Here is a 27,992-nt window from a genome sequence, read left to right as displayed (position 1 = left end):
AATCTGCCAGCAGCCATTTTGTGACAGTGTGCAAACCTCCTTCCAACATCCTCCACCGCTGTCACTCCCAACCTTGTCACCCTCCTTCCCATCCCATCACTTGCAAACCCCTTCCCTCCCTCCCCTCGCTTTCCTCTCCCCACCACCTCGATGCTCTGCATCGTATGCTGGTTGGCTGCCATTTTAACGATGCCAATTTTCGCCTCTCCTCATCGCCCTCTTTCTCCCTCTGTTACCCAGTGGGTCACTTCCCTACTCACCCCATCACTCCTGACACCCTCTCCTCTCTGTCCCCTTGCCCTTTAACCCGCCATTTTCTGATGGGAAATTTCGCCCCCCCCATCCAATCCCTTCCCTCCGTCATTGAGTGAGTCGATCCCCTGTCCGTTGCGACAAAAAGAGTCCTCCGTTCCATCAGCCGTGACAGCGACCCCGACACCCCGCTCCTCCTTTTCCCTTCGAGCTCACCCCTCCCCTTTCTTGCAGCTCGTCTTATTTGAGAAGGAAATGTCACCAGCCACCCTTCCTCCACTATTGAGTAAGTCACTTCCCACCCCGTTCCTCCCCACCTTGTCCCAGCAGACCACTCTCTCCCAGTCCCATTACTTTCCTCCCTCCCGTCCCATCGCATCCTCTACCTTCTCCTCCCTCTCCGTCTCATGACTCCCGCTCCCTTCCTGTCGTTTCAATCCTCCTCACCCCGTCTTTATCTTCTCAATGTCGGTCACCAGTTGGTGACAGGAACTTTAACCCCTCCCCTTTTCGTCCCCTATTGAGTCAGTGACTTCTACACGCTCACCGTCTCATCAGTCAACCCCTCGTCCCATCACTCCACTTCCTCACATACCCCTCACCCCTCCTCCCCAAAACCCACATGTATATGTGTATGTGTGAATATCTGAGATATATATATTAGTTTATTCAATGACAAAATTATTAGAATTAAAACATATACACAATACCCAGGACTGTTCGAAACATAAATGAAAATACTGCTATTACAATCAATAACACACTTGATCCCGGGATTGTATCCATGGGCAGCGCATGTTCCTTCGCCATAGATTCTGAGTGCGACAGTGGCCATTGTAAGTCAGTGTCTCACTCCATCCCTGGCGGCCACGTTAACCAAGGATTCGCCCATTTTTAATGCGTGGACGGGAAGGGAGTGCGGACGCTGCGAGTGGTCTGGAAGAGGTGGGGTCCCGTTTTTGCAAGATTATCCTCATCTTCGATTTCATCCGGGTCAACTTCCCGACCCCAGAATTCAAATGTAATTATTAACCGCTAGGTTTCTGACATCCATCTGTTCTCCCCTGCCCGTGTGTGCCCCTTCCCACAATCGGCCACTCTGTGCACCCTGTGTCCCTCCCCGTCGTTTCACTACTTCTCTCCTTGTCTCTTTGATCTCAACTTGTGTGTGTGTGGCAGGGGGTGAAGGTGCTGCAGCTTCAACGACAATTTAGCTGATATATCTCACTCTGTGGCGGCCGGTGAGCCACCACAGATTGGATAGAGATGCGATCCTGGGCACCCAGTCTCTTCTAGTCCGACCTCACTCAGCCTGGAGCTGAGACGCTACTGTGTCAGTGTGAGGAGCTCCGACCCACTGTTGCAGGGCACAGGGTGCAGGGGGCAGCAGAAACCTCAAATAAAACTCGAGTCCGGCACCAGGACAGGAAGTTACAGCAGTTTATTGATTTCATCATGACAAATGTAAATTAAACAATGTGTGAGCTGCTGACGTGCGGGAATAAATAAGCTGCTCCCGACTCACTCACAGTCACACACAACTAACTGACTGGCGACAACGAGTGACCGGTTGAATAATCTGTCCCGTTTCTCACCGTCACTCTGCATCGGGGAACCGATGATTATAAAATCACACTTCAGGGCCGTGTCCGGGATCGCTGCAGATCCAGGGTCACTGCCGAGGGATTTGTCAATTTAACATCATTATATCGGCCAGGCTGCCGAATGCACCGTCCTCAGCAAAGGGAGCAAAAGGATTCTCTCCTGGGATAATCCCACCCCGGGACACCGGTGTCCCAGACTGAGCCCCGGACCCCGGGCTCTTCCTTTCTGGGTAATTCCTCGGGGTGTCACGTGATAATTCCCCGGGGTGTCACGTGGGCGGTGGGGTGGAACTGGAACCGCACATCCTGCGGAAATACGTCACTGCGGGACCACTCCAATGTCACCAAACACGAGTCTGGAGCCGGTTACGTTAGAACCGTTGAGAATAAACCAGTACGCGGCCATTAAAGGTAAGGTCGGGAGTTAAATGGGAGGGCCGGAATCGGCCATAATGTACCCATCCCGCGAGCGGGGATATTCACAGGATCACTCGCCCAGAATCACTGTCAGTCCAGGTCTGACTCCCTGCAGAGAACTCAGTTCCTTCTCTCCGGTCTCACTGAACTGATTCCCCCACAGCCTGAAACAGATGGGAGAATAAAGATGAAATAAACTGATTACACAACAGTGTCAGTAACAGGGGACCGGGGTTAATGTTTCAACAACACTCACAGACAAAAATCACCAGAAAACCCGCGGATCCGCCAGTATTTCATCATATTGAACATTAACACAAGCACTTACCAGATCCGCTCCAGGCTCGGGAGGGTCAGTATGAGGCGGCGGAGAGCGGGGACAGATCGGTCTGTCAGCGAGTTTTCACCCAGGTAGAGCGCCGTCACTAATGGGCTGGTACTGAGAGCGGAGGCACCAGAATCTGTGAGATCGACATCCCTCGGTCTGGGGATGAGAGTTCAGTGTTCAGTGTCAGACACCCAGTGACTGTAAACACAATCTCCCACAGTCTGGTACTTACCCCAGTTTCTCTGTTTTATACTCCGGGTTCCTCAGCGCCGCAGACACCAGTTTCACTCCTGAATCTCCCAGGTCATTCCCCCCAAGGCTAAACACAAACAGACAGATTGATGAACAAAGTGATTCAAACCGTGGGTCTGAGGGAATTTCTCTCACTCGCATATTTCAGGAGATATTAAACCCTTCAGTAAATCACTGATCGGAGTTCCCATCACTGTCAATGTCCCTCACTGCCCAGCTCCAGGGTATTCACCGAATGTCAGTAATTTAGTTTGTCGGTGTGACCCTGTAAACTCCACACATTCTGTCCCATTCCCCGATGGTTAGAAAACTGCTCCTGACATGAGAGGTTCGGGAGGGGCAGGTGTCCTCAGAGCAGGAATGTGTAAGACACTGAACAATGTCACAATGATGAACAATGATGCGAGAAACTCCCATGAATGGGAAACTGTCAATAGGAGGCGATCGAAGAGATACCAGCTGAGGAAAAGGGCTAGGAAGAGAGACCTGCGGGAGGAAGGGGATGGGAAAGAGATCCCACAGGAGGAAGGGGGATGGAGAAGAGAGATCCCACAGGAGGAAAAGGAGATGGGTGAGAGAGATCCCACAGGAGGAAATGTGAAGTGGAAGAGAGATTCCACAGCAAGAAGCAGGAATATAGATAGGGAAGAGAGATCACACAGGAAGAATAAGGATGGGTAAGAGAGATCCATCTGAACGAAGGGGGATTGTGAAGACAGATGCCACAGGAGGAAGGGGGATGGGGAAGAGAGATCCCAGAGGAGGATGGGGGATGGAAAGCGAGATCCCACAGGAGAAAGGGGGATGGGGAAGAGAGATTCCACAGCAGAAAGTTAGATAGGGAAGAGAGGTCATACAAGAGGAAGGGGGTTGGGGCAGCGAGATCCCTAAGCAGGACGGGGAATGGGGAAGAGATATCCCAAAGAAGGAAGGGAGATGGGGAAGAGTGATCCCACATGAGGAAGGGGGATTGGGAAGAGTGTTCCCGCAGGAGCAAGGGAATGCGTAAGAGAAATCCCACAGGAGAAATGGGGATTGGCAAGAGAGATACAACACGTGGAAGGGGAATGTGGAAGAGAGATCTTCACAGCAATAGGAGGTATGGTGAAGAGAGATCCCACAGGAAGAAGGCGGATGTGGAAGAGAGATTCCACAGCAGGAACTTAAATAGAGAAGAGAGATCACACAAGAGGATTGGGGATGGGGAGCAGGGATCTTCACAGCAGGAAGGGGGATGGGGAAGAGAGATCCCTCAGGAGGAAGTGGGATGGGGAGGAGAGTTTCCACACGGGGAAGGGGTTGGGGAAGAGACCCCACGTGGAAGTGGGATCGGGAAGAGAGATCTCACAGGAGAAAGGGGGATGGGAAGAGAGATCCCACAGGAGGAAGGAGGATGGGAAAGAGGTATCTTCAAAGCAGGAAAAGGGACGAGGTAGAGAGATCCCAGAGAGGGAAGGGGGTGGGCAAGAGACATACAACAGGTAGAAGTGGGATCGGGAAGAGTGATTGCACAGGAGGAAGGGGAATGGTGAAGAGAGATCCCGCAGGAGGCCGGGAGATGGGGTTGAGGGATCTACACAGCAGGAAGAGGGATGAGGTAGAGAGATCCCACAGGAGGAAGGGTGATAGGAAGAGAGATCCCAGAGGAAGACAGGGGATGCAGAAGAAAGAACCCACAGGAGGAAGGGAGTTTCCACCGGAGGAAATTGGATAGGGAAGAGAGATCGCACAAGAGGAATGGGGAAGGGGAGGACGAATCTTCACAGCAGGAAGGGGTATGGGGAAGAGAGATCCCTCAGGAGAAAGGGAGAAAGATCCCGCACGAAGATGGTCGATGGGGAAGAGAGATCCCACAGGAGGAAGGGGGATGTAGAAGATAGATTACATAGCAGGAAGTGAGATAGGGATGCGAGATCACATAGGAGAAATGGGGATGGAGAAGAGAGATCCATCTGGAGGAACGGTGATGGGGAATGGGATGAGAGATACCACAGGTGGAAATGTGATGTGGAAGAGAGACCACTCAGGAGGACGGGGAATGAGGAAGAAAGATCCTAAAGGAGGAAGGGAGATGGAGAAGAGAGATCCCATTGAAGGAAAGGAAATGGGTGAGAGAGATCCCACAGGAGGAAATGCGAAGTGGAAGACAGATTCCACAGCAGGAAGGAGGAAGATACATAGGGAAGAGAGATCACACAGGAGTAATAAGGATGGGGAAGAGAGATCCATCTGAATGAAGGGGGATTGTGAAGACAGATCCCACCGGAGGAAGAGAGATGGTATGAGTGATCACAGAGGAGGATGGGAGATGGAAAGCGAGATCCCACAGGAAGAAGGGGGATAGGGATGAGAGATTCCACAGCAGAAAGTTGGATAGGGAAGAGAGGTCACACAGGAGGAAAGGGGATGGGAAAGCGAGATCCCTAAGGAGGAAGGGGATGGGGAAGAGATATCCCAAAGGAGGAAGGGAGATGGGGAGGAGTGATCCCACATGACGAAGGGTGATTGGGAAGAGTGCTCCCACAGGAGCAAGGGAATGGTCTTATGAAGGATGAACAGTTCTGTTGGACAATAGGGTGCAGAGTTGCCCATATTCCCCCCCCCCCCTTGAGTATCACGAACCATTACTGTTGTTACGCTGCTCATGAGAGAGAGAGATAAAAAGAAAACATGCAAGAACATCTGCTACAGATAAGAGAGGGGAGAGAGACTTTTTGATTTAATATTTTATGACTTCTGCGAGGTTATTTATCTTCTACTATTTTGGTCATTAACATTCCTCAGTGGATTGCTGGGGTGGTCTGGTTTGATGGACAAAGTCATTCAAGATTGATTGATAGCTGAGAGCCCGTGAGTAGGGATAAAAGTCAGGTCTGGAGAGACACCCTTCAGACACACCAGGAGACAAGCCAGTTGACACTGATTGAGTGTTGGAGCTCACAAGAATGGTGGGGTCATCGGAGACCGAGCAAGGAGATCGGTCAGTTAAACTCACAATGTTACAGCAGGGCCTGTGGGGGCTTGTGTGTGTGTCCACCCATGCCAGAGTGACGAGTCCACCACAGAAGAACGTTCTAGCTGAATGACAGAGGGGTCAAAACTGAATGGCCACTACGATACGACGGATTAAGAAAGCAAAAGGAAGGTTTGGCTGCAGTTGCTGTTCACTCTCTCTCTCTCTCTCTCGCTCGCTCTCTGTCTCTCTCCCTCTCTCTCCCCCTCTCTCTCTCTCCCTCTCTCTCCCTCCCTCTCTCCATTACAACACAACAACCATATCTACCTCAGCACTCATGAACTGAACTGAACTTTATACTTTTCTATGAAAATTAATTTGCCTCTAGACATCGATAGAGTTTGTTTATTATTGCTAATTATTATTCCTACACTTTTAGGTTTATTATTGCTAACTTGTGTTATCTATATATTTGCATTATTGGTATTGATTTGCTTATTTTACTAATAAACTCTTTTGAATATAGTACCACCAGACTCCAACGGATTCTTCGCTCTCTGCTGGCTAGACATCCATTTACCGGGTACGTAACAAATCGGGGCCTCGTCTCGAGATGTGATTACCAAATAAGAGGTCCAGTGAATCGGGATAAAAGTCCCTTATCTGATCTGGTTATGAGATTAACCAGACGGGAAACCAACAGAGATGGACATTGTCAAATTTTTAAAAGACCCGACTGCGGGGGATTAGAGGTTGCCAGGAAGGCTGAATTGGTGAATGATGCGAAACGATTAGATCTCCCAGAGGTGAAATCGTCGATGAGAAGGGTGGATATACAGAGATAAATAGTTATGCATTATGTATCCAAATGTGTGTTCACACCAGATGTATTGGACCTGTTCCCTGAGAGGAAACTAGCCGAGGGGGAGGTTCAGTTAGAGATAGAAAAATTAAAGTTGGCTGAGAAAGAGAAGAAGAGGCAGCATGAAATTCAGATGAGGCAGCTGGAAACAGAGGAGGAAGAAAGGAAGGCAGAAAAGGATGCTACAAGGAGGAAAGAGGCGGCTGAAATGGAGAGAGAAGAAGCTGAAAGGCAGAAGGAGGAAAGGGAGAAAGAGAGGCAGCATGAGCTGGAAATAGAGAAATTAAAGGTACAGCAGGGAAGAGATCGGGCGGCAGACCCAAATGAGGGGTTCAAGATTGGTCAGGAGATCCAGTTGGTACCTCCATTCGAGGAGATGGATGTCAATAAGTTCTTCCTCCATTTTGAGAAAGTGGCTGTGTATCAGAACTGGCCTGGGAGAAAATGGGCTGTTCTGTTACAGAGCGTACTTAGGGGGAAGGCTCAGCAAGCGTATTCGGCATTGTCCATGGATGAGTCTAAGGATTATGAGCAAGTAAACAGGGCTGTACTGAGGAGTTACGAGTTGGTGCCTGAGGCATACTGGCAGAAGTTCCGGAACTTGAGAAAGCCGTGGAAACACACGTATTTAGTTTGCCCGTGAGATGCAAATATGTTTTTGTGGGCGTTGGTGCGCCTCAAAAGGGGTTGATGAAGATTATGTTAACCTGTTGCAGTTAAAAATTGTATCCCTGAGAGTATGAAGACGTACTTTGATGAGAAGGAGACGGAGACTCTCTCTGCGACTGCTAAGTCAGCAGACGGGTATGCTTTAACCCATAACTCAAAGTTTTCTTCAAATAAGAGCTACCAGAAAGGCAGAGAAATAAGAGAAAAAATGAGAGAAAAAAGGCAGAGAAATAAGAGCTACCAGAACGGTAGAGAAAATCCACCGGCTAAGGCAGAGAATAAGCCGGGAGCTAGTGGAAAAGCAGGCTGGCAGAAAGGGTCCTCGCTTTACGTGTTGTAATTGTGGAAAGGTTGGTCATATTGCATCTAAGTGCGTTGCTCCGAAGAAGGAGACAGGAAAAGGGAAAACAGCAGTCCCGACTGGTTGCATTGAGTCGGTCAGCAGATGGATGAGGAAAGTAAAGATAGAGAGAGCACAAGAGGGGCGTGAGAAGATTATCTCGGAAGGGACGGTGTCTGTGAAGGAGGGTGAAAACCCAGTTCCAGTGCAGATCTGGAGAGATACTGGGGCTGATCAGTCATTGATTCTGAAGAAGATGCTGGTCCAGAGACTGAGACTGGGGAGGTTGTGTTAAGAGGTATTGGGAAAGGGACAGAGGCGGTACCTTTGAGCAGGATATTTCTGAAATGTGACCTGGTATCTGGACCAGTCGAAACAGGGGTGCAGTCGAAACTACCGATCGACAGCGTGGACATCCTACTTGGTAACGATTTGGCAGGTGGTGATGTGTATTCAGCAGTGAAATTAACAAGTAAGCCTGTAAACGCTTGAGGACCCGCCCATAGATTCTAAGATTTATCTCGCATGCGCAATAACTCGCAGCATGTCTGGAAAGGCGGCTGAGAAAGGAGCCAATTTGAATGAGTCCAGTGTTGATTTGGCGGAGAGATTTTTACCGACCCTGTACCAAGAGGGGTTAGAGGGTGGTAAAACGGAGGATAGTAGGATGAAAGAGAGTAAAGGAGAGGAGGTAGATCTACCCTTAGTCAGGAGGGAATTTATAGCGGCACAGAGTAAAGATGAGAAACAGATATGGCAGTTAGAAGGTCCAGGTTTGGACACGGATGATCTGTCTGGCTTGACAGAGCTGTTCTCAGTTGAGGAAATTAAGAGTGTTCCCGATAATGATGCAAGGGCTGTCCTAGATGTAAAGGATGCCGCTACATTGAGGGAGTCTGCTGGGTTAGCAGGCGAGGTTGTTTTAACCCGCAGGGTTGAGTTTACTCCGGATGGGAGTTGCCCAGAGAGTAACTGGGAGGACCAGGGGAATTTAGAATTTGAAAAGGGGACTGGTATTGAAAGCATGGAAGAGGTAAATGTCCCGTTTGCGTGTGCACAGGGTACTGAACCTGGTATTGAAACTCAGAAAAAGTCTGAGGTATCTGATTTAGTTGAAAAGGAATGCATTTCCTTTGGGTCAGATGGACTTTGTTCAGTGAAGAAAGGGTTAACCTTGGTACCAGTGGAAAATGAGAATTCTCAGTTGTTTGTGTTAAAAGTTAATGATGAGATGAAAACTGGTGATGTGAATATTATTGAAGGAGAAGGGAAAGGTGTTGGTCCTAAATTGAATAAAGAAAGTTTAAAGTCTGAATTGGTTTTAGAAGGATTGACAAAAGGGAAGGGACCATTAACTGAACAATGACTTTTTAACAAGGTGCCAGTGAATCAATTACAGTTTGTTTGGAAATTTAAAGATAAACGACTTGGTGATGTTGTTCAAGTATGTGATTTGGAGAGGCAGAACTTGAAATGTTGTTTTGACTAAAAGGGATCATCTGCCACTGTTAAACTGAAAACAAATAGAATGAAAGATCCTGAAGATAAACTTAATGACTTGCTTAAAATTAACGAATTGTGTGGAAGTTCAGAAAATGGGCTTAGTTTGGAAAACATTGGTGATAAGATAACTCCTGTGAAAGGAGTCTGTGAAGGCCTATTCCACACTGGTGAGCAAGCTAACCATGTGAGAGTTAAGTGGAAAAGGGACAAAGGTTTACCGAATGCCACTTTGAATAACAGGATCTGGTTTTGAGGGAATTTGAAAAAGCATGTGAATAATAAAGACAACATTATGGAAGATTGAATGTTAAGTTTAAAAGTAAAACAGAGATTAATATTTGCACAAAATTTCTGCAATAATCACACGTGTATTGGTTCACACTTCATTATAGACACCTAAGCTAAGATCACAACCCTCCAGTTTTTTTTTGCTAACATGAAAAATGAAATAGGAGGTTACTAAATTGGAGTCTGTTGTTACAGGAATTTGATATTAAAATACAACATGTAAAAGGGAGTGACAATGTAATTGTTGATTGTTTGTCTAGACGTTAATTTGAACATGTATCTGTATTATTGTAGTTAAGACAACATCTGTATTTTTGTTAAATTCTGTAATTCAGTGATTTATTAGTTAATTTTCACCTTTGTGAAAATTCCCAGAAGAATGGGGGTGTTATGAAGGATGAACAGTTCTAATGGACAATGGGGTGCAGAGTTGCCCATATCCCCCCCCCCCGAGAATCACAAACCACTACCGTTGCTATGCTGCTCATGAGGGAGAGAGATGAAAAGAAAACATGCAAGAACATCTGCTACAGATAAGAGAGGGGAGAGAGACTTGTTCATTTACTATATTATGACTTCTGGAGGGTTATTTATCTTCTACCATTTTGCTCATTAACATTCCTCAGTGGACTGCTGGGGTGGGCCGATTTGATGAACACAGTCATTCAAGATTGATTGATAGCTGAGAGCCCGTGAGTAGGGATAAAAGTCAGGTCTGCAGAGACACCCTTCAGACACAACAGGAGACACGCCAGTGGACACTGATTGAGTGTTGAAACCCACAAGAATGGTGGGGGCATCGGAGACCGAACAAGGAGATCGGTCAGTTAAACTCACAGTGTTACAGCAGGGCCGGTGGGGACTTGTGTGTCTGTCCACTCATGCCAGAGTGGCGAGTCCACCACAGAAGAATGGTCTAGCTGAATGACAGAGGGGTCATAACTGAATGACCACTACGATACGACGGATTAACAAAGCAAAAGGAAGGTTTGGCTGCAGTTGCTGTTTTCTCGCCCTCTCTCCCTTTCTCTCCCTCTCCCTCTCCCTCTCCCTCCCTCTCTCTCCAACGATTACAACACAACAACCATATCTACCTCAGCACTCATGAACTGAACTGAACTTTGTACTTTTCTATGACAATACATTTACCCCTAGACATCGATAGAGCTTGTTTATTATTCCTCACATTTAGGTTTATTATTGCTAACTTGTGTTATCTATATATTTGCATTATTGGTATTGATTTGCTTATTTTACTAACAAACACTTTTGAACACAGTCCCACCAGACTCCAACGGATTCTTCTTTCTCTGCTGGTCAGACACCCAGTTACGGGGTGCGTAACAATAGGTAAGAAAAATCCCACAGGAGAAATGGGGATGGGAAGAGAGATACACATTTGGAAGGGGGATGTGGAAGAGAGATCTTCACAGCAAGCAGAGGGATGGGGAAGAGAGATCCCACAGGATGAAGGGCGGTGGTGAAGAGTTATCTTCACGACAGGAAGAGGAATGAGGAAGAGAGATCCCAGAGAGGGAAGAGCGTGGGGAAGAGACATACAGCAGGTGTAAGTGGGATCGGGAAGAGAGATTCCAGAGGAGAATGGGGGATGGGAAGAGAGATCACACAGTAGGAAGGGGGACGGGGAAGAGAGATCACACAGTAGGAAGGGGGACGGGGAAGAGAGATCACAAAGGAGCAAGGGAGAATGAGAAGAGAGAGAAGAAGGGATGGTGTGGAGGGAGCTTCATTCTGTGTCTGATCCCAGAAGTCTTTGATGGGACTGTGTGGTGAGAGGTTCCCACAGGAGGAAGGGGGATGTGGAAGAGAGATCCCACAGGCGGAAGGGGGATGCGGTAGAGAGATTCTTCAGGAGGACGGTGAATGGGGAAGAGAGATCCCAAAGGAAAATAGGGGGATGAGGAAGTGAGATCCCACAGTAAGTTGGGGGATGGGAAGCAGTGATCCCATGAGAGGACACAGGTTTGGGAAGTGTGATCCCACAGGAGGAATGGTGGATGGGGAAGAGATATCCCACAGGAGAATGGGGGATGGGGAAGAGAGATACCACAGAAGGAAGTTAGATAGAGAGGAGAGATCACACAGGAGGAATGGGGATGGAGAAGAGATATCCATCATGACGAAGGGGGATGGGGTAGAGAGATCCCACAGGAGGACGAGAGATGCAGAACAGAGATCGCACAGTAGGAAGGGCAATTACGATGTGCGATAGCGCAGGAGGGCGGAGGATGGAGAAAGGAGACCACACAGTAGGAAGGTTGATGAGGAAGCGGGATCCCACAGGAGGAAGGGCAATTATGAAGAGCGATTCCACAGGAGGAACGGATGCTGAGGTAGATTGCTTGTGAGCGGAAGGTCGGAATTCGGGCTTTTAATCGGTAGAGGATATTACCATTGACGGGTGTGTTGCGCGTATTTTCGCTTAGGTGGAATAATAGTGACAGTCCACTAACCATCTCCTGTCCCTCACCGGAAATGGGGTGTGATGCTCTGTTGCAGTCAATGTCGGTCTAGATGACAGTGACTGAGAAGGAACATTGTCACTGGCCGTGTCACAGGCGGCGAGAAACACGGCCTCTCCTGTGATTTATTACCATTAAACCACTGGCCGTCGTTCACTGATCTGATGAATTCTCCAACTCTCCTTCACAAGGAACCACACAACCCTCCTGTCCTTGGGGAATTACTGACTGACCCCGTGGGCATTTGTCACAATTCCTCACAATCTGATTTACTACAAATTTACCAAAATTCCTTTACATTGAAACAACAGAATGAGACACAGTTCAGAGTGAGAGATAAACTAGGTTACCTCAACTCCTGGCACTTGTGCAGCACGGGTTCCAGCCGCTGGATTCCTTCACGCTGAATCAGGCAATAGTTTAGGTCGAGGTGTTTTATTTTATCACAGAATCCGATGACATGAGACAGGACCGCGCAGTCAATCGGGGTCAGTGTCATTCCACTGAATGAAAGTGTTTCCACAGATCCCAGTGCGTCCTGAGCCAGTCCACGATTCTGAGACTCAAACAGGTAGTGCAATGCGTTCAGGAGGCTCCTTTTACCAGCTTCACTCCTCGTGTTTCCACTCTGGCGTTTAACCTCCTCCTTCACCCAGTCAATCACCCGGCAGGTTGTTTCATGAGGAAATGGACCCAGAAACTCCTCCAGGCCCCGAGCTGTCATTGGGTTGGAGAGCCCAGCAACAAAACGGAGAAATACCTCAAATCGCCCATCTGTTGTGCTGTGGGTTTCAGTGAGGAATTTCAGGATTTTCCTGGGATGTATAATCAGGAATTGTGCGACTGCAGCTACAAACTCTTGGATGGTGAGGTGTGGAAATGTGTACACCACGCTCCAGGCAGAATCCTCTCTCTCCAAAAGCTCCATCAGGAACCCGGACAGGAACTGGGAAGGCTGCAGATTGTAGTTGATCAAATCTACATCTGTAAACACAATCTTCTTCCCGGACACTCCTCTGAAGGCCATCTGACCAACCCTGAGTAACACATCACGGGGGTTCTCAATCTCACGGCCGTGGTTTTTCAGGATGTTGTAAATATAGTAGCAATATAGTTGGGTGATGGTCTTGGGAACTCGCTGCGGGTCCCTGTCTCCTTGTGTGAAGAAGGGGCCCAGTGCCAGAGCGAGGATCCAGCAGTAGGAGGGGTTGTAGCTCATGGTGTACAGGATCTCGTTCTCCTTCACGTGTTTGAAAACAGCTTCCGCCACCGTCTGATCTTCAAAATACCTGATGAAATATTCCTTCCGTTCCTCACCAACAAATCCCAGGATTTCAGCCCAGACACTGATCTCTGCCTTTTCCAATAAATGTAACGCAGTGGGACGGGTGGTCACCAGCACTGAACACCCTGGGAGCAGCTTGTGCTGGATTAAACTGTACACAATGTCAGACACCTTGCACTTGAATTCAGGATCTGTGCATGTGGACTGAGGTTTTGTGTCTCTCTGACTGTCAGCAAAATCAATTTTGTCATTGAATTCATCCAAACCATCGAATATAAACAGCAATCCCTCTGGGTTCTTCCAGACCTCTCTCAGGATATTCCCAAAGTAAGGATACTGATCCAGCATCAGTTCCTTCAGGTTTATTCTGCAGTTAATGGTGTTTAAATCGCGGAATTTGAAACTGAAGACAAACTGGAATTGTTGGTATATGTTCCCTGTGGCCCACTCGTAAACAATCTTTTGCACCATTGTGGTTTTCCCTATCCCCGGGACTCCGGCGACTGCTGCCGAACTTCCAGATTTGGATTTACTCCGGGAAAAGCTGCTCTGGAACAACTGATCAGTCCGGATTTTTTCCAACTCTCCGCGGAGATGTTTCTCTCTCAATTTTTCGTGGTCTCTACCTCTTGCCAGCAGCTCATGTTCCACCAGTCTCCGATCTCGAACAGTAGAAATGACCGTGAGCTCAGCGTATCGATCAACCAGCTGGAAAACCTTCACCTTCTCCCTCATCAGGATCGTGTTCACTCTCAGTGTTTCAGTTTGTGCCCGCAGAGTCTCCATGTGTTTCTGTTGAACATCTTCCACGGGAATAGAGAACATAGTCAAAATGTTAAATGGCTCAACTGACTAAGAATTTTATAATTGCATTTCAGCATTCAGTGTTTGAGATTACATGAATGAATTCAATGCTTCCATGTATAATAGGACAGAAAGTAAAATTCTGTTCACATATACTAGAACTGAGAGCGATGGATGTCCCTAACAATGTGCAATCCTCATATTCTGGTTCCAGTTATTTGTGATGGTGAACATTCCCCTGATATCCTATTGCAATCCTGACTGCACTCCCGTTACAACAACATGTCACTGTATTTAAAGCATTGTTTGCATCATTAACAGACGATGTTAATGTTGATCTAGTGTGGACATATGGAGAGCAGGACACTGTGGATTTTGACAAAGCTGTACACTGGGGAGTCACAGGTGTCCACTGCTCTTGTTTGAAAAAAGGGGCAGAATATGTGGGAAACACTCGAGTTGAGTAGCATCTGTGGAGAGAATCACAAGGAAGTTTCGGATTGATAACCCATAGGAACGACAAGAATGAAAATGGGTAGTTTTCAGTTTCAGTGATGGAGGAGCAGAGAAAAGATGGAGCGGAATCTTTGTGAATGACAGAGACCATTAGCGTCTCAGTGATGTACATCGTGTGTGTGGAGAGGGTGGTGAAGTCTTGGCAACTGCTACTGAACAGTCTGTCAGGTGGAGTGTGGGGCTCTGTATTATGATGCCACCGCCTATCAGAGTCGACCATGGATGTTGCGTCCCATCTGACTAGATACGCAAGCAGGGACACTCTTCCATTGGTTAACTTTCTTCTCATGATATTTTCTTCATTTTTATGGGTTATGCTTTCATTTCCATTCAGTGATGTGTCCCCTTTATCAGAATTGCATATGTTTGTACGGAGTGCTGAATCCTCCGTGTGTTGATGAAAATATATCCTGAGAGCTAATTGTGGATTTCAGTAATGGCACGATGAGGGAACACAACACATCAGTCCTCATAGAGGGATCTGATGTGGACAGAGTGAGCATTTTGAAATTCCTGGCTGTCGATATTTCCGAGTATCTAACCTGGACCCAATATATCGATGCAGCTACAAAGAAGGTACAAAAGTGGCTATATTTCATCGGAGGTTTCCAACATCATTCGAATATTTCTACATATGTAACTTGGAGAGCATTGTAACTGGCTGCATCATCGTCTGATTCATTAGGACTACTGTACAGGATCGGAGTAAGGTGCACACTCAACGATTCAGGAACAACTTCTCCTCTGCCATCCAGTTTCTGAATGGACATTGAACCCATCGATAGTGACTCACTAATCTCTTTTTTACTTCTATTTCTACACAACTTATTTAATTTAATTTTATAGTATCAAACAGAGATGCATAGCTATATATGCTATATATGGTTTCTTGGGAAATTAGCTCCATTATTTGAATTAATTGTGTTAGCTTTAGTGATGTAAGAACTAATTTCCGATCATCCCTGTATAACTGTGTCAAAGTATAATCTGTTCATTTTTTTCTGATTTGATACCTGATTTTTGTCCATTTCAGTAAATTAGAGAGCGAGCTTAAAAGTAGAGAAAACCATAGTGGGCTTTGTAATTCGCTCTGGAAAATGTCTCTACTTATTTTGTTAAAATTGGTTATTCCTCTGTGGTTGTTAATACGGTGATTATTGTACGCCAATGCTTCATCAGATGTTGTAGAAATTTCACAAAGATTGAGTGCATCTTATATATATTCGGAACTTCTCTTAAACACGCGAGGGACAGAATCAAATGGTTTTTGATAGACAATATAATATTGAAAGGTTTCTGTTTTCCCCTGGGCTTGCTATAGAATTACATAATCTATTATCAGTTGTTCCTTAAATCCGTTCATACCCAAACTGTATTCTTACTGCACTTCTGTATGTCTATTGTGGTTATCTAACTGAGTGGTAATTAGTTACGAGATGCACGATGTTACAATTTTATATGTAAAGTTGTCTTGTCATTGAGAAGCCAATAATAACATAGTAGGTGACCATTCAATCGTCTTATAACTGCAGAATTAAAGATGTCAATGAGGGTGGTGGTACATACATTCAACCTTTTATATCTTCTGCCCCATGGGAGTATGAGAGAATGTTTGAAGTGGTTTGGGATTCAGCAGCGAGGTTTTGGGTGGGGAAGTTGCGTCTTGCCAACTTGATTGAGTTCTTCCAGGAGGTGACAAAGGGCAAAGTTACACATGGATATTCTCTGCTTGGATATTATTTGGGTGTTTGACAGGATTCCACATGGGAGCCTCATACAGAAACTTAACATGTTGAGAACCATGTGAATTGTCCTGGCTGCTGGGGACCCACATTGGGAGAAATTTCTTTCGCTGGTGTGTGGTGAATTTGTGAAATTATTGTCATAGACAGCTGAGGAAGACAAGTCATTGGGTATATTTAAATTGCAGGTGGATATGTTCCTGATTAGGAAGAGTGTCAACATTTACTGGAATAATGGGGTAGAGAGGAATTGAAGAGCAAATTCACTGAGCCGAATGGCTTAATTCTGCCTCTGGATCTTATGGTTTGAGGAAGCATCTGGAGTACTGTATTAACTTCTGACTGTCCAGCTCTTGGAAGGATTGGAGAGGGTGCAGAACAGGTTCATCAGGGTGTTGCCTGGATTTGGTGACATGTGCTACAAGTAGAGGTTTGATGAAGTTCATTTGTTTACTCTGGTGGTAGAATAGCGATATGACAGTGTTGTAAAAGTTTGAGAGATAAGAGTTTAGGTGCACAACCTGTATTTTGTTGTTGTTTTTTTTTTCACATATGACTGGTGTCTAGTACCTGAGGGCATTTGGTTAGGGTGAGATGGGGTAAATTTACAGCACATGGGTAGATTTTTTTTCACATGGTAGTAGGTGACTGGAATTTATTGCCTGAGTCATGTCGGAGGCAACTATGATATAGATCCTCCTAGATATACACATGAAATGTGCAGCAAAGCAAGGGTATGGTCAATATTATAAAAGAGGATACCAAAGTATTTTTTTTCCTAGATATATAAAGAGTAAAATAAAGTGAGAGGGTCGATATCGGAATGCTGAAAAATGATGTTGTAGATTTAGTAATGGGTGAAAAGGAAATGGCAGACAAACTCTGTGGAATTCACTAGCAGAATTGCAAAATGTAAAGAGCATCAGCAGACAGAATTGAGGGCAGCTGCTGATACGAAGGAGAAGGTCCTTCGGAATCTGAAAGGTCTGAAGATTGAAAAGGCACCTGGACTGCGTCATATAGTGCATCAGGAGCCTGTCAGGGGTATGTGGGCATTCCCAGAGCAGCATGAACGGAAGTGAGGGATTCAGCAGATACAACAGCTGGATTAACACATTAACAGCTGAAACAGCTGGAGAAATACATTTTGAATATTGCGGCTGCAACGAGAGATTATCTGAATTGTAACCTGAAACTAGAGATCAGCGAATGATTAATGGTGAATTTTTAATCCCAGTTTCTGCCAAGTCACAGTTAAACATTTGAGATCTGGTTTGAACTCTGCACTTCATCACTCACCTATCAGATGAGAGGGTAACTCAGATAACCCTTGGGCGATGTTCATGTATTCCTGTGGATCAGGACCTGTTTGAATCAAAATAATGTGCATGAAAACAGAACTAATATAATTAAACCAGTTTATTTCAATGTGCCTTTGTGTTCAGTGCGTGTTTGTAACGTACCGAGTTCCTGTATTTCCCTCAGTATTCTGTCCAACTTCGGTAACTCAGTCCTCCATGTCACAAAGGATTCCCACATCGCCCTCCGGGCCCGGGAGCCTTTGCCCATCACCAAACTGAGGAAGAGTCTGGAACTGTCTGTCCGGTTTCCCTTCTCTGTCAGTTCAGTGACTTTCTATAAAAGGAAAACAATGAATTTATTGTGGAGCAGACAGACAGACATGGAGAATGTGCAGGAAAATATCTGCTCATGGGCCCAGTAGCTTCAGAACAGATGCAGTCACTGGGCTGCTGCCTCATCCTCCCTGGGTTCAGTCATTAACAGAGAAACAGTAACTGGAAATTCTAAATCAATAGTGTGAAAGAATAAGGATTTCCAGATACCCTAGAGTATATTCAACGTAATTAACTTATTTGTCCATCAATGTGCAACATTACATCAAAAAGATGTGACAACAAGAATGGAAGAGAGGGGAGAGTGAGAGAGCAAAAATGGGTGGCAGGCATCCCTGAATCATCGTTGAAAGAAGATCATATTTGAGTGCTTATACCCAAGGATAAATAGTTAACCGAAAGGATAGGCGGGTAGGTGAAAGGGTTGGGTTGATTCTGTTCTCATAGAAAAATAAATGTCCTTATAAAGAGGTGGTAGCGGAATGGACGATGTAGATGTTAAGAAACTGCATAGGAAAAATGATCCTGATGGAACAGTAACCAGGATGTGGGCTACAAATTCCGGTGGGAGAGAGAAGAGGCATGTAAAGAGCTCAGTGTTAAAATAGTCATGGAGAATTTCAATACGCAGGTAGCTTTGGAAAATCAGGTCAGTGCTGAATCCCAAGTGAGGGACTTTATAGAATGCCTATGAGATGGCTTTTGAGAGAAGCCTATGGTTGAGCCCACTCTAGGAAAGGCGGATCTGGATTCGGTGTTGTGTATTGCAACAGATTTGATTGGGGAGCTTCAGCTAAATAAACCCGTAAGAGGCAGTGATCATAAAATAGCAGAACCCACACTGCAGTTTGAGAGGGAGAAGGTTTAAGTTAGATGTATCCGTATTACAGTGGAATAAAGGAATTACAGAGACACGAGAAAGGAGCTGGGAAAATAAATTGGAAGAGGACACTAGCAGAGGCAACAGCAAAGCAGGAATAGATGAGGATTCTGGGAGTGATTCGGAAGGCGCAGGTACAGGTAGATAATCCCAAAGATGAAAAATTATACCAGAGGGAGGATGACCAACCGTGGCTGACGAGGGAGTCAACGCAGCACAAAGGCAAATGAGAGGACACAGAATATAGAAAAAGATATAGAGGAAAGCTTTTACTAAACAGCCGAAAGCAACTAAAAAGCCTTAAGTAGAGAAAATATGAAATATGAAGTAGGTTAGCTGCTAATGTAAAATAGCTCACCAAAAGGTTTGTCTGATATTTATGCTCTTTTCGGACAACCCATTGATTTTTGGGGTCACAAGACATCAGTGGCAGTTCATGTCGAACCAATTTTAAAGTTTTTCCAGGGAGTTACGGGAAAGTTGATGAATCGAAGGAATTGGATGTTGTCGAAGGAATGCACGGCACTTGACAAGGTACAGCACAGGAGGGTGGGCAAGAAAGTTCAGTTGCTCAGCATGCAAGTTAAAGTGGTAAATTGGATTTAACATTGGATTTTTGGAAGAAGACAGAGAGTGGTTATAGACTGTTGAATCTCTGACAGGGAGTTTGTAATTCGAGCTGTGCCACAGGGATCGGTGCTGTATCCATTGTTGTTTGTCAACTATATCAATGACCTGGATGAAAATGTGGTCAATTGTATCAGCAAATTTGCAGATGACAAGAGTGGGGACGTGTAGTGGAGAGAGAGGAAGATGATGAAAGCTTGCAGTGGTGTCTAAACCAGCTGAGAAATGGGCTGACAAATGACCGATGCAATTTAATGCAGACAAGTGTGACGTGTTGCACTTTGGAAGGACTAAGCAGGGTCAATCTTATACAGTGACCGGTAGGACACTGAGGATTATGGTAGAACAAAATGAACTTGGAATAGATAGATAGATAGATAGATAGATAGATAGATAGATACTTTATTCATCCCCATGGGGAAATTCAACATTTTTTCCAATGTCCCATACACTTGTCGTAGCAAAAACTAATTACATACAGTACTTAACTCAGTAATAATATATGCATCTAAATCACTAACTCAAAAGCATTAATAATAGCTTTAAAAAAAAGTTCTTAAGTCCTGGCAGTTGAATTGTAAAGCCGAATGGCATTGGGGAGTATTGACCTCTTCATCCTGTCTGAGGAGCATTGCATCGATAGTAACCTGTCGCTGAAACTGCTTCTCTGTCTCTGGATGGTGCTATGTAGAGGATGTTCAGGGTTTTCCATAATTGACCGTAGAACAATTATACAGGTCCATAATTCATTAAAAGTGGCAGCAAAGGTAGATACACACACAAAATGCTGGTGGAATACAGCAGGCCAGGCAGCATCTATAAGGAGAAGCACTGTTGATGTTTTGGGCCAAGACCCTTCGTCAGGACTAACTGAAAGGAAAGATAGTAAGAGATTTGAAAGTAGGAGGGGGAGGGGAAAATGCAAAATGATAGGAGAACACCGGAGGGGGTGGGGTGAAGCTGAGAGCCAGAAAGGTGATTGGCAAAAGGGATACAGAGCTGGAGAAGGGAAAGGATCATTGGGTGGGAGGCCTAGGGAGAAAGAAAGGGGGAAGGAAGCACCAGATCGAGATGGAGAACAGGCAGAGTGATGGGCAGAAAGAGAGAAAAAAAGGAGGGAAAAAAACTAAATATATCAGAGATGGGGTAAGAAGGGGAGGAGGGGCATTTACGGAAGTTAGAGAAGTCAATGTTCACGCCAACAGGTTGGAGGCTACCCAGCCGGTATATAAGGCGTTGTTCCTTCAACCTGAGTGTGGCTTCATCTTGACAGTAGAGGAGGCCATGGATAGACATATCAGAATGGGAATGGGATGTGGAATTGAAATGTGTGGCCACTGGGAGAGTGTAAGGGTAGGTGTAGCACTTGATCCGTTTACAAGGATAAGTGCTAGGAGGGAGATCGGTGGGAAGGGATGGGGGGGCAAGGGAGTCGTGCAGGGAGCGATCCCTGCTGAAAGCAGAAAGGGGGGGAGGGAAAGATGTGTTTGGTAGTGGGATCCCGTTGGAGGTGGCGGAGGTTACTTCCCCTCCCCCCTGTAAGCAAGCCCCTGGCCTGCCCAGGAGGCTAGCTGTAAGAACCCAAGACTCTAGCCTCCAAGCACTCCAAGTCCTCCAGCAACCCAGGTACCCAAGAACTCCAGGAACCCAAGTCTCCAAGATTCCCAAGAACCCAGGACAGTAGCCTCGTTCTACCCTAGCTTCCAAGAACCCCAAGCCTCCAGGATAGATAGATAGATAGATAGATAGATAGATAGATAGATAGATAGATAGATAGATAGATAGATAGATAGATAGATAGATAGATAGATAGATAGATAGATACTTTATTCATCCCCATGGGGAAATTCAACCTTTTTTCCAATGTCCCATACACTTGTTGTAGCAAAAAAAACTAATTACATACAATACTTAACTCAGTAAGAACTAACTCAAAAAGCATTAATAATAGCTTAAAAAAGTTCTTAAGTCCTGGCAGTTGAATTGTAAAGCCTAATGGCATTGGGGAGTATTGACCTCTTCATCCTGTCTGAGGAGCATTGCATCGATAGTAACCTGTCGCTGAAACTGCTTCTCTGTCTCTGGATGGTGCTATGTAGAGGATGTTCAGGGTTTTCCATAATTGACCGTAGCCCACTCAGCGCCCTTCGCTCAGCCACCGATGTTAAACTCTCCAGTACTTTGCCCACGACAGAGCCCGCCTTCCTTACCAGCTTATTAAGACGTGAGGCGTCCCTCTTCTTAATGCTTCCTCCCCAACACGCCACCACAAAGAAGAGGGCGCTCTCCACAACTGACCTATAGAACATCTTCAGCATCTCACTGCAGACATTGAATGACGCCAACCTTCTAAGGAAGTACAGTCGACTCTGTGCCTTCCTGCACAAGGCATCTGTGTTGGCAGTCCAGTCTAGCTTCTCGTCTAACTGTACTCCCAGATACTTGTAGGTCTTAACCTGCTCCACACATTCTCCATTAATGATCACTGGCTCCATATGAGGCCTAGATCTCCTAAAGTCCACCACCATCTCCTTGGTCTTGGTGATATTGAGACGCAGGTAGTTTGAGTTGCACCATATCACAAAGTCCTGTATCAGTTTCCTATACTCCTCCTCCTGTCCATTCCTTACACACCCCACTATGGCCGTGTCATCAGCGAACTTCTGCACATGGCAGGACTCCGAGTTATACTGGAAGTCTGATGTGTACAGGTGTGATGTGTTCTCCACGAACTCCAAGATCTCCACGAACCCCACAAGCTCCACAAACGCCACAAACTGTGGCCTGTCCCGTCCCTTAGCTTTGTCCCACACTGTTCCTAGTACTTCAGTGTCAACATTTGGGTCCCGTCTCAACGCTCCTCCCCCCCATGACACTCACCTTATTTTCTTCTCTACTGAAATGTCCCTCCTTTGCCAACATCCAACCAAGTCTTTCAACCTTTTCTTCAATCGCTTGTCTGAGTCTGTCCCTGTAGAACTTTGTCAGTTGGTACAGTTGATATTCACCCCCCTCTGCCAGGAGGTCAGAGATTGTAAACTCTGGCTCTGCGAATATAAAAAGAGAATGTAGTCACAAACCCAAATATCACTCATCTCCACCGCTCTCACCCAACTCAACAAACCAGTCATGTCTTGAATCTCAGTGCTCACCTACTTTCAGCTGGAAACACGTATTTTGCCCTAATCTCCAAAATTGGCCTTAAAACCAACCCATCAATGTGCTGGGCATTACGTTACCAGAAGTACCACATTCACTAGAAACCTATCTCACCCACCGTCCCATCCACTCACAGATTTCAGGTTAAGATGGGTGATAAATGTTGGGACTGTCAATGACAGTCGCTTCCCAGAGATACTCTCTCCATCCTGGTGAATACATTTCCCATAACTCATATCCTGGAAATAATCTCTTATCCAGATAGCTGCATTTCCTCTGATACACGCCCTGGAAATCATCAGAGCAGATAGTGCATTTCCTGTAGTGGGGTAACGGGTGCCCACTACACCACATGCACCACACCCACACATTTCCCCTCTCTGACCAACTCTCCAACAAAGAAACACATTTACCGGCCTTCCTACCTCATTCTGTGAACAAATCACCCTCACATTTCACTCACCTGCTCCTTGTGGGTGTGGTGAACTACATATTCCTGTCTGGACACGCCCCCTGCTGACTGCTCCTGTGGCCCCTCCCCTCACTGACCGTGGCTCCTCCCACAGACCCCGGTATAAAGGCGATTGAGGCCTGAGCCCAGCCCTCATTCTCCAGGATGTAGTATGGTGGTCAACTACTGCTTGTTCTTTCTTCCAGTCAATAAAAGCCGATATTTCGTCTTCACGTCTCAGAGAGAGTTATTGATGGTGCATCAGTGGGGAACTTGATAATTCCGTGTTCAATGAGCTTCCGAGCTGACAGGCAGTCGCCTCACTTGTGCCGGTTCCAGCGTCCTGCTCAGTGTCTCTGATGTCACTGTCTCTGGGCTGAATTTGCCCCACTTCCGCTGCGGCCGGACAGCATTCCATTGGGAGATTGCTCTCAATCTGACCCTGCTTTGGTCCTTGCATCCCATGTCCTGATCATCTTCCCTCGATGAATTGCCTGGTATAAACCACTTGAGTACTTTCTGTACCCGATTTAATTTCCCACCTGAAGTAAATGATGAATAGCAGATTTATTGTGATTTATACTTGAACAAGGATTCACAATGGGTGGGTACAATGGAGCCGAGACTGCAGCTGACCAGATTTGGAGTAGGACTGTGCTGGTGAATGTGAACCACACATCCTGCTAGGTGACCATCCTGATAAGCCGGTGTCTGGTAACATCCACTCCCAGAAAAAGAACTGAATAGATACAGTATACTAATCACCGACTACGTATTAGTTGAACAGACCGATAACCAGCAGTTATTAATGGAACGGCATCAGGTGATATCGGGAATTATAACTGGGATTATCTTCCACAGACATAAATCTCCATGGATCAAAAACTGTCCAGTCACCTGTGTCACTCACAGACAAGCCTCCAGATCACACGTTCTCTGTTTGCCTTGTCACACACTGTCTTGTCCCCTGGGTCACACACTGACCATTGCCTTGATACGAACATGTCCAGTCCCCAGGGTTACAGACTGACCATAACCTTGAAGCCCATGATGCCTGGTCCCCTGGCTCCCATCCATCTCCTGGACGATGATTGTCAGATAATAACTGTACAAGTCATTGGCAAAGGGAGAGTCGTGCGTGCATTTCTAGCAGCTAACCTTAAAGTCTCGCTTTTGCAGTCGCTAATCTATAGGATGGATGTGATTCAGTCGGAAAGAGTGTCGGGGAGATTGACAAGTACGTTACTGGATGGGGCTGTTTGGTTTTTGTGTTAAATGGTTTGGCTGGGACAGTTTGCCTTGGATCATGGGAGCTTGAATGGTAACCTTGCACATTTAATGAACAAATATAAAAAATGCATGATTTAAAATGAATGGCAGTGATGTAAATAAATGATACTCGGAACTAAATTTTTGTTAAAAGATTATGAAATTTTTGATGTGATAATTGACGCCAAATATGTTTTTTTATAAGAGGGGTAGGCATAACAAGCTGTAGCTTCAGCCGACACCCTTTCGGTCTGTTTTAAAAAATATCTAAATGTTCTTGTTTTTTTTAATTATTTAATTTTGTCTTATCAAATCACCTTTGAAAATGATATTTTTGTTATGTTTTTACTGACCGAAATAAAATTTCTTTCATTCATTCATTCAAAAGGGGCATTATTTCATGTAGTGGTTGATGGGTATAAATTACATGAAGTCAGAGGAGGCTGTAACACAAATAAAATTAGAAAGTTGAGAAGATGTGGGCAGGAAAAAGAATAGAAGAAGTCTGCAAGGGGAATTTGGGAAAAGCTGCTGGGAAATCGGGCAAGCTCAGAGACAATTAGAACAGCATGAATTAGTTGGGCCGAAGGACCCGTTTCCAGGCTGTAATCTCTCTTTCATTCCACCTGGAATCACAGAGTTGAGCACAATCACAATGCCTACAGGAGACAGAGACAGTTGGTCACTGGTTATACCGGGTCTCCCATCAGAGATACTGGGTATTTAAATCCAGGTAGCAGATCATCTCAAGAGGGACATAGTGAGAAATCACGTTCACCTTTTGGCCACAGACTGAACATGGATTGGGGGATGAAAAACAGAAACAGGTTTATTATCACCGGCATGTGACGTGAAATTTGTTAACTTAGCAGCAGTTCAATGCAACATGTAATCTAGCAGAGAAAAATAAATAATAATAATAATAATAATAATAATAATAGAAAACAAACAAGTAAACCATTACGTATATTGAAAAGATTTTTAAAAACGTGCAAAAACAGAAAGACTGTATATTAAAAATGTGAGGTAGTGTCCAAAGATTGGATGTCAATTTTGGGATCAGATGACAGAGGGGAGGAATCTGTTCCTGAATCGCTGAGTGTGTACTTTCAGGCTTCTGTACCTGATTTCTGATGGTAACGGTGAGTAAAAGGCATGCCCTGGGTGCAGGAGGTCCTTAATAATGGACGCTAACTTTCTGAGACACCGCTCCCTGAAGATGTCCTGGGTACTTTGTAGGCTAGTGCCCAAGATGGAGCTGACTAGATTTACAACCTTCTGCAGCTTCTCTCGGTCCTGTGCAGTAGCCCCTCTATACCAGACAGTGATGCACCGAAACAGACCACAAGATAATCCAAAATGAAGTGTCTCCTGATCCTCAGCCATTTCCAAGGCTGGCAATGTTGTCGGCTCGGCTACAGAAAACAGAGTTCGTAAAATTCCCCTCATCTACTTTGCGCATCGAGGGGGGAGTTGATAGCTGCCCTGCCAAAACGTGAAATGTTGTATCATCACACAATTCCTGAAATCCCGGAAATGCTCCAATCACCTGCGTCTGAATTTTATAAATGTCTTTCACCTCTAAACAGGCCCTGATGTGCAACAAACCCTGAACCTGGACTTTTACTTAACAAACAACGCCGCTGTCACATTCCTGTTAGTGTTTCACTCTCGACCTGCTGACTCAGGGTCTCCGGCTCCTTTCACTCAGTTGAAGCTTTACCTGGTGAGCGGAGTCATTCGACCATTACTGGTGTCAGGTCCCTGAGCTGGAACTGTTGGATTGATCGGCTACACAAAGTCCCTTTACCAGTGGGATCAATGACACTGCTAGATGAAACTTTTCTCTGCCCTGTTAGCACCTGTGTAAGTTTCTTCATCTGAACTACTGTGCACCAACAGGGTAGAAGTTTAATTATAAAGATCCCAGTGAACATACCTGTAGCCATTCTGATTCTGACTGACGGTTGTTGATTGTCGGCGTCTTGTTTACACTTTGGTCGCGATGCAGGACAGCCCCACCTTCTGGTGATGCTCTGAATTACACAACAAGCAGACAGTGAGTCAGAGCGGATTACTTTGCAAATGTGACAGTACTGTCATCCTCTGTATCAGAGCAGCAGTGTGCTTAGGGAACAAACATCAGCTCCCACACCATGTCTGTATGTCAGTCCGTTGATACCTGGCGCATCCTACTGATAGAGTCACAGAGCAACAGAGCGTAGATACAGTCCCTTCAGCCCATCGAGACAATGCCGACCACAGTGTACACTTAGATGGTGCTAATTTCCTGTGTTGGACACATTTCCCTCCTGGCCTCTTCATTCCATATTCACACCCCAACTGCTTCTGGAATTATACAATCGTGCCTGCCTCACCCACTTCCTCTGGCTGCTCCCCTCCACATCATCACCAAACTCTGCATGAAACCGTTGCTGCTCGTGTTGGTTTTGCAATCTATATACCACTCCTCTGCCCATTTAGATCCGCTATAAGCTACGATAGTCTTCACCGTGAGTACCATCTACTAATTTTGTGTTAACCACGAACTGACCAGTCAAGCCTTGTGCACCTGCATTCACTTCATTGCTATCAACTAACAAATATCAAATGTTACTTGTAGCTTTGCGATACAACACTCCTTACGCGCCTCCATTCTGAGGAGAAACCTTCAACCATCACTCTTTGCTTGCTACCTTTAAGGAAATTTTTGAATCCATCTAACTTTCTCTCTCTGTACCGCATGGGACTTTATCTTCCAGACCAAGCTGTCATGAGGCACCTTGCCAAAGGCTTTACTGGAGTTCAATGTACAACATCCACTCCCCCACCCTCATTGATAATCATCTTGAAAAACCTTAAACAGTGTTGTTGAACTCAATTTTCCATGCACCATACCATGGTGATTCCCGATCAGTCTCTGTCGATACAAATGTTAGGAGATATTCTGTGTGTGACTGGTCCATAATGTGGAAAATTATCTCCTGCACCTGCCCTTCCATTTTCTCCACTCACCATCAAAAAGCCAAAATGGCAACCCGTAGTAAGATTATGCTTCTCCAGATGCTCAAATTTCCTATCCCTCAGTATCCGCTCCAAGGGTTTGCCCACCCCCGATGTAACACTCACTGGTCTATCATCCCTAGGATTTAAACTCATTGGGTTTATTGAATTACATAACAACATTTGACAGCCTCCAATCATGTGTTACTACCCCTGTGGCCAGAGAGGATGCAATGTTCATTGTCGATGCCCCGTAATCACCCCTCACTTTCTGTAGTAACATGGCGTTTATTGGTAAATTGAACAACATCACTTTCTTAGCAGAATGGCAATATTATGCTATTATCACAATCACTGTCCATCTCATTGGTAACTCAGAATCAAAGCATTCATTAAGCAGCTCACCTATCACTGCATCGTCCAGGCATGTTTCCATCTTTGCTCCTGAGTATCCTACCCTAAATTTATTCCTCCTCCACTTCTTCACCCACATGTAGAACGCCTTGGGCTTTCCTTTATCCTACTTCCCAAGAACTTCTCAAGTTCATTTTGACTTCTATGTTGCTTCTTAAGTTCCTTCCAGGATACCATATAATTCTCTAGAGCCTCGCTTGAATGTTGCTTACTGTACCTAAATAATGCTTCCTTTTCCCTCTTGCTTAAATGTTCTC

The 27,992-nt window shown here is 45.5% G+C and overlaps 1 protein-coding gene across 1 annotated transcript; it reads right to left on the bottom strand.

Moving 5' to 3' along the window:
* Positions 1-1,678: 1,678 nt before the first annotated feature.
* LOC140723923 (NACHT, LRR and PYD domains-containing protein 3-like) lies at positions 1,679-26,349 on the bottom strand. The gene is made up of 8 exons (XM_073038463.1): positions 26,258-26,349; positions 22,320-22,486; positions 17,762-17,933; positions 17,598-17,663; positions 12,302-14,039; positions 2,834-2,920; positions 2,602-2,757; positions 1,679-2,437 (listed from the first exon to the last, which is right to left on the bottom strand). Exons 1-8 carry the CDS (start codon positions 26,265-26,267, stop codon positions 2,344-2,346), a joined length of 2,490 nt encoding a protein of 829 aa, XP_072894564.1. The 5' UTR covers positions 26,268-26,349; the 3' UTR covers positions 1,679-2,343.
* Positions 26,350-27,992: the final 1,643 nt, after the last annotated feature.

Source organism: Hemitrygon akajei, unplaced genomic scaffold (genome assembly GCF_048418815.1).
Source record: "Hemitrygon akajei unplaced genomic scaffold, sHemAka1.3 Scf000147, whole genome shotgun sequence".
Lineage (NCBI taxonomy): Eukaryota > Metazoa > Chordata > Chondrichthyes > Myliobatiformes > Dasyatidae > Hemitrygon > Hemitrygon akajei.
This window is presented reverse-complemented; position numbering and strand designations above follow the sequence as displayed.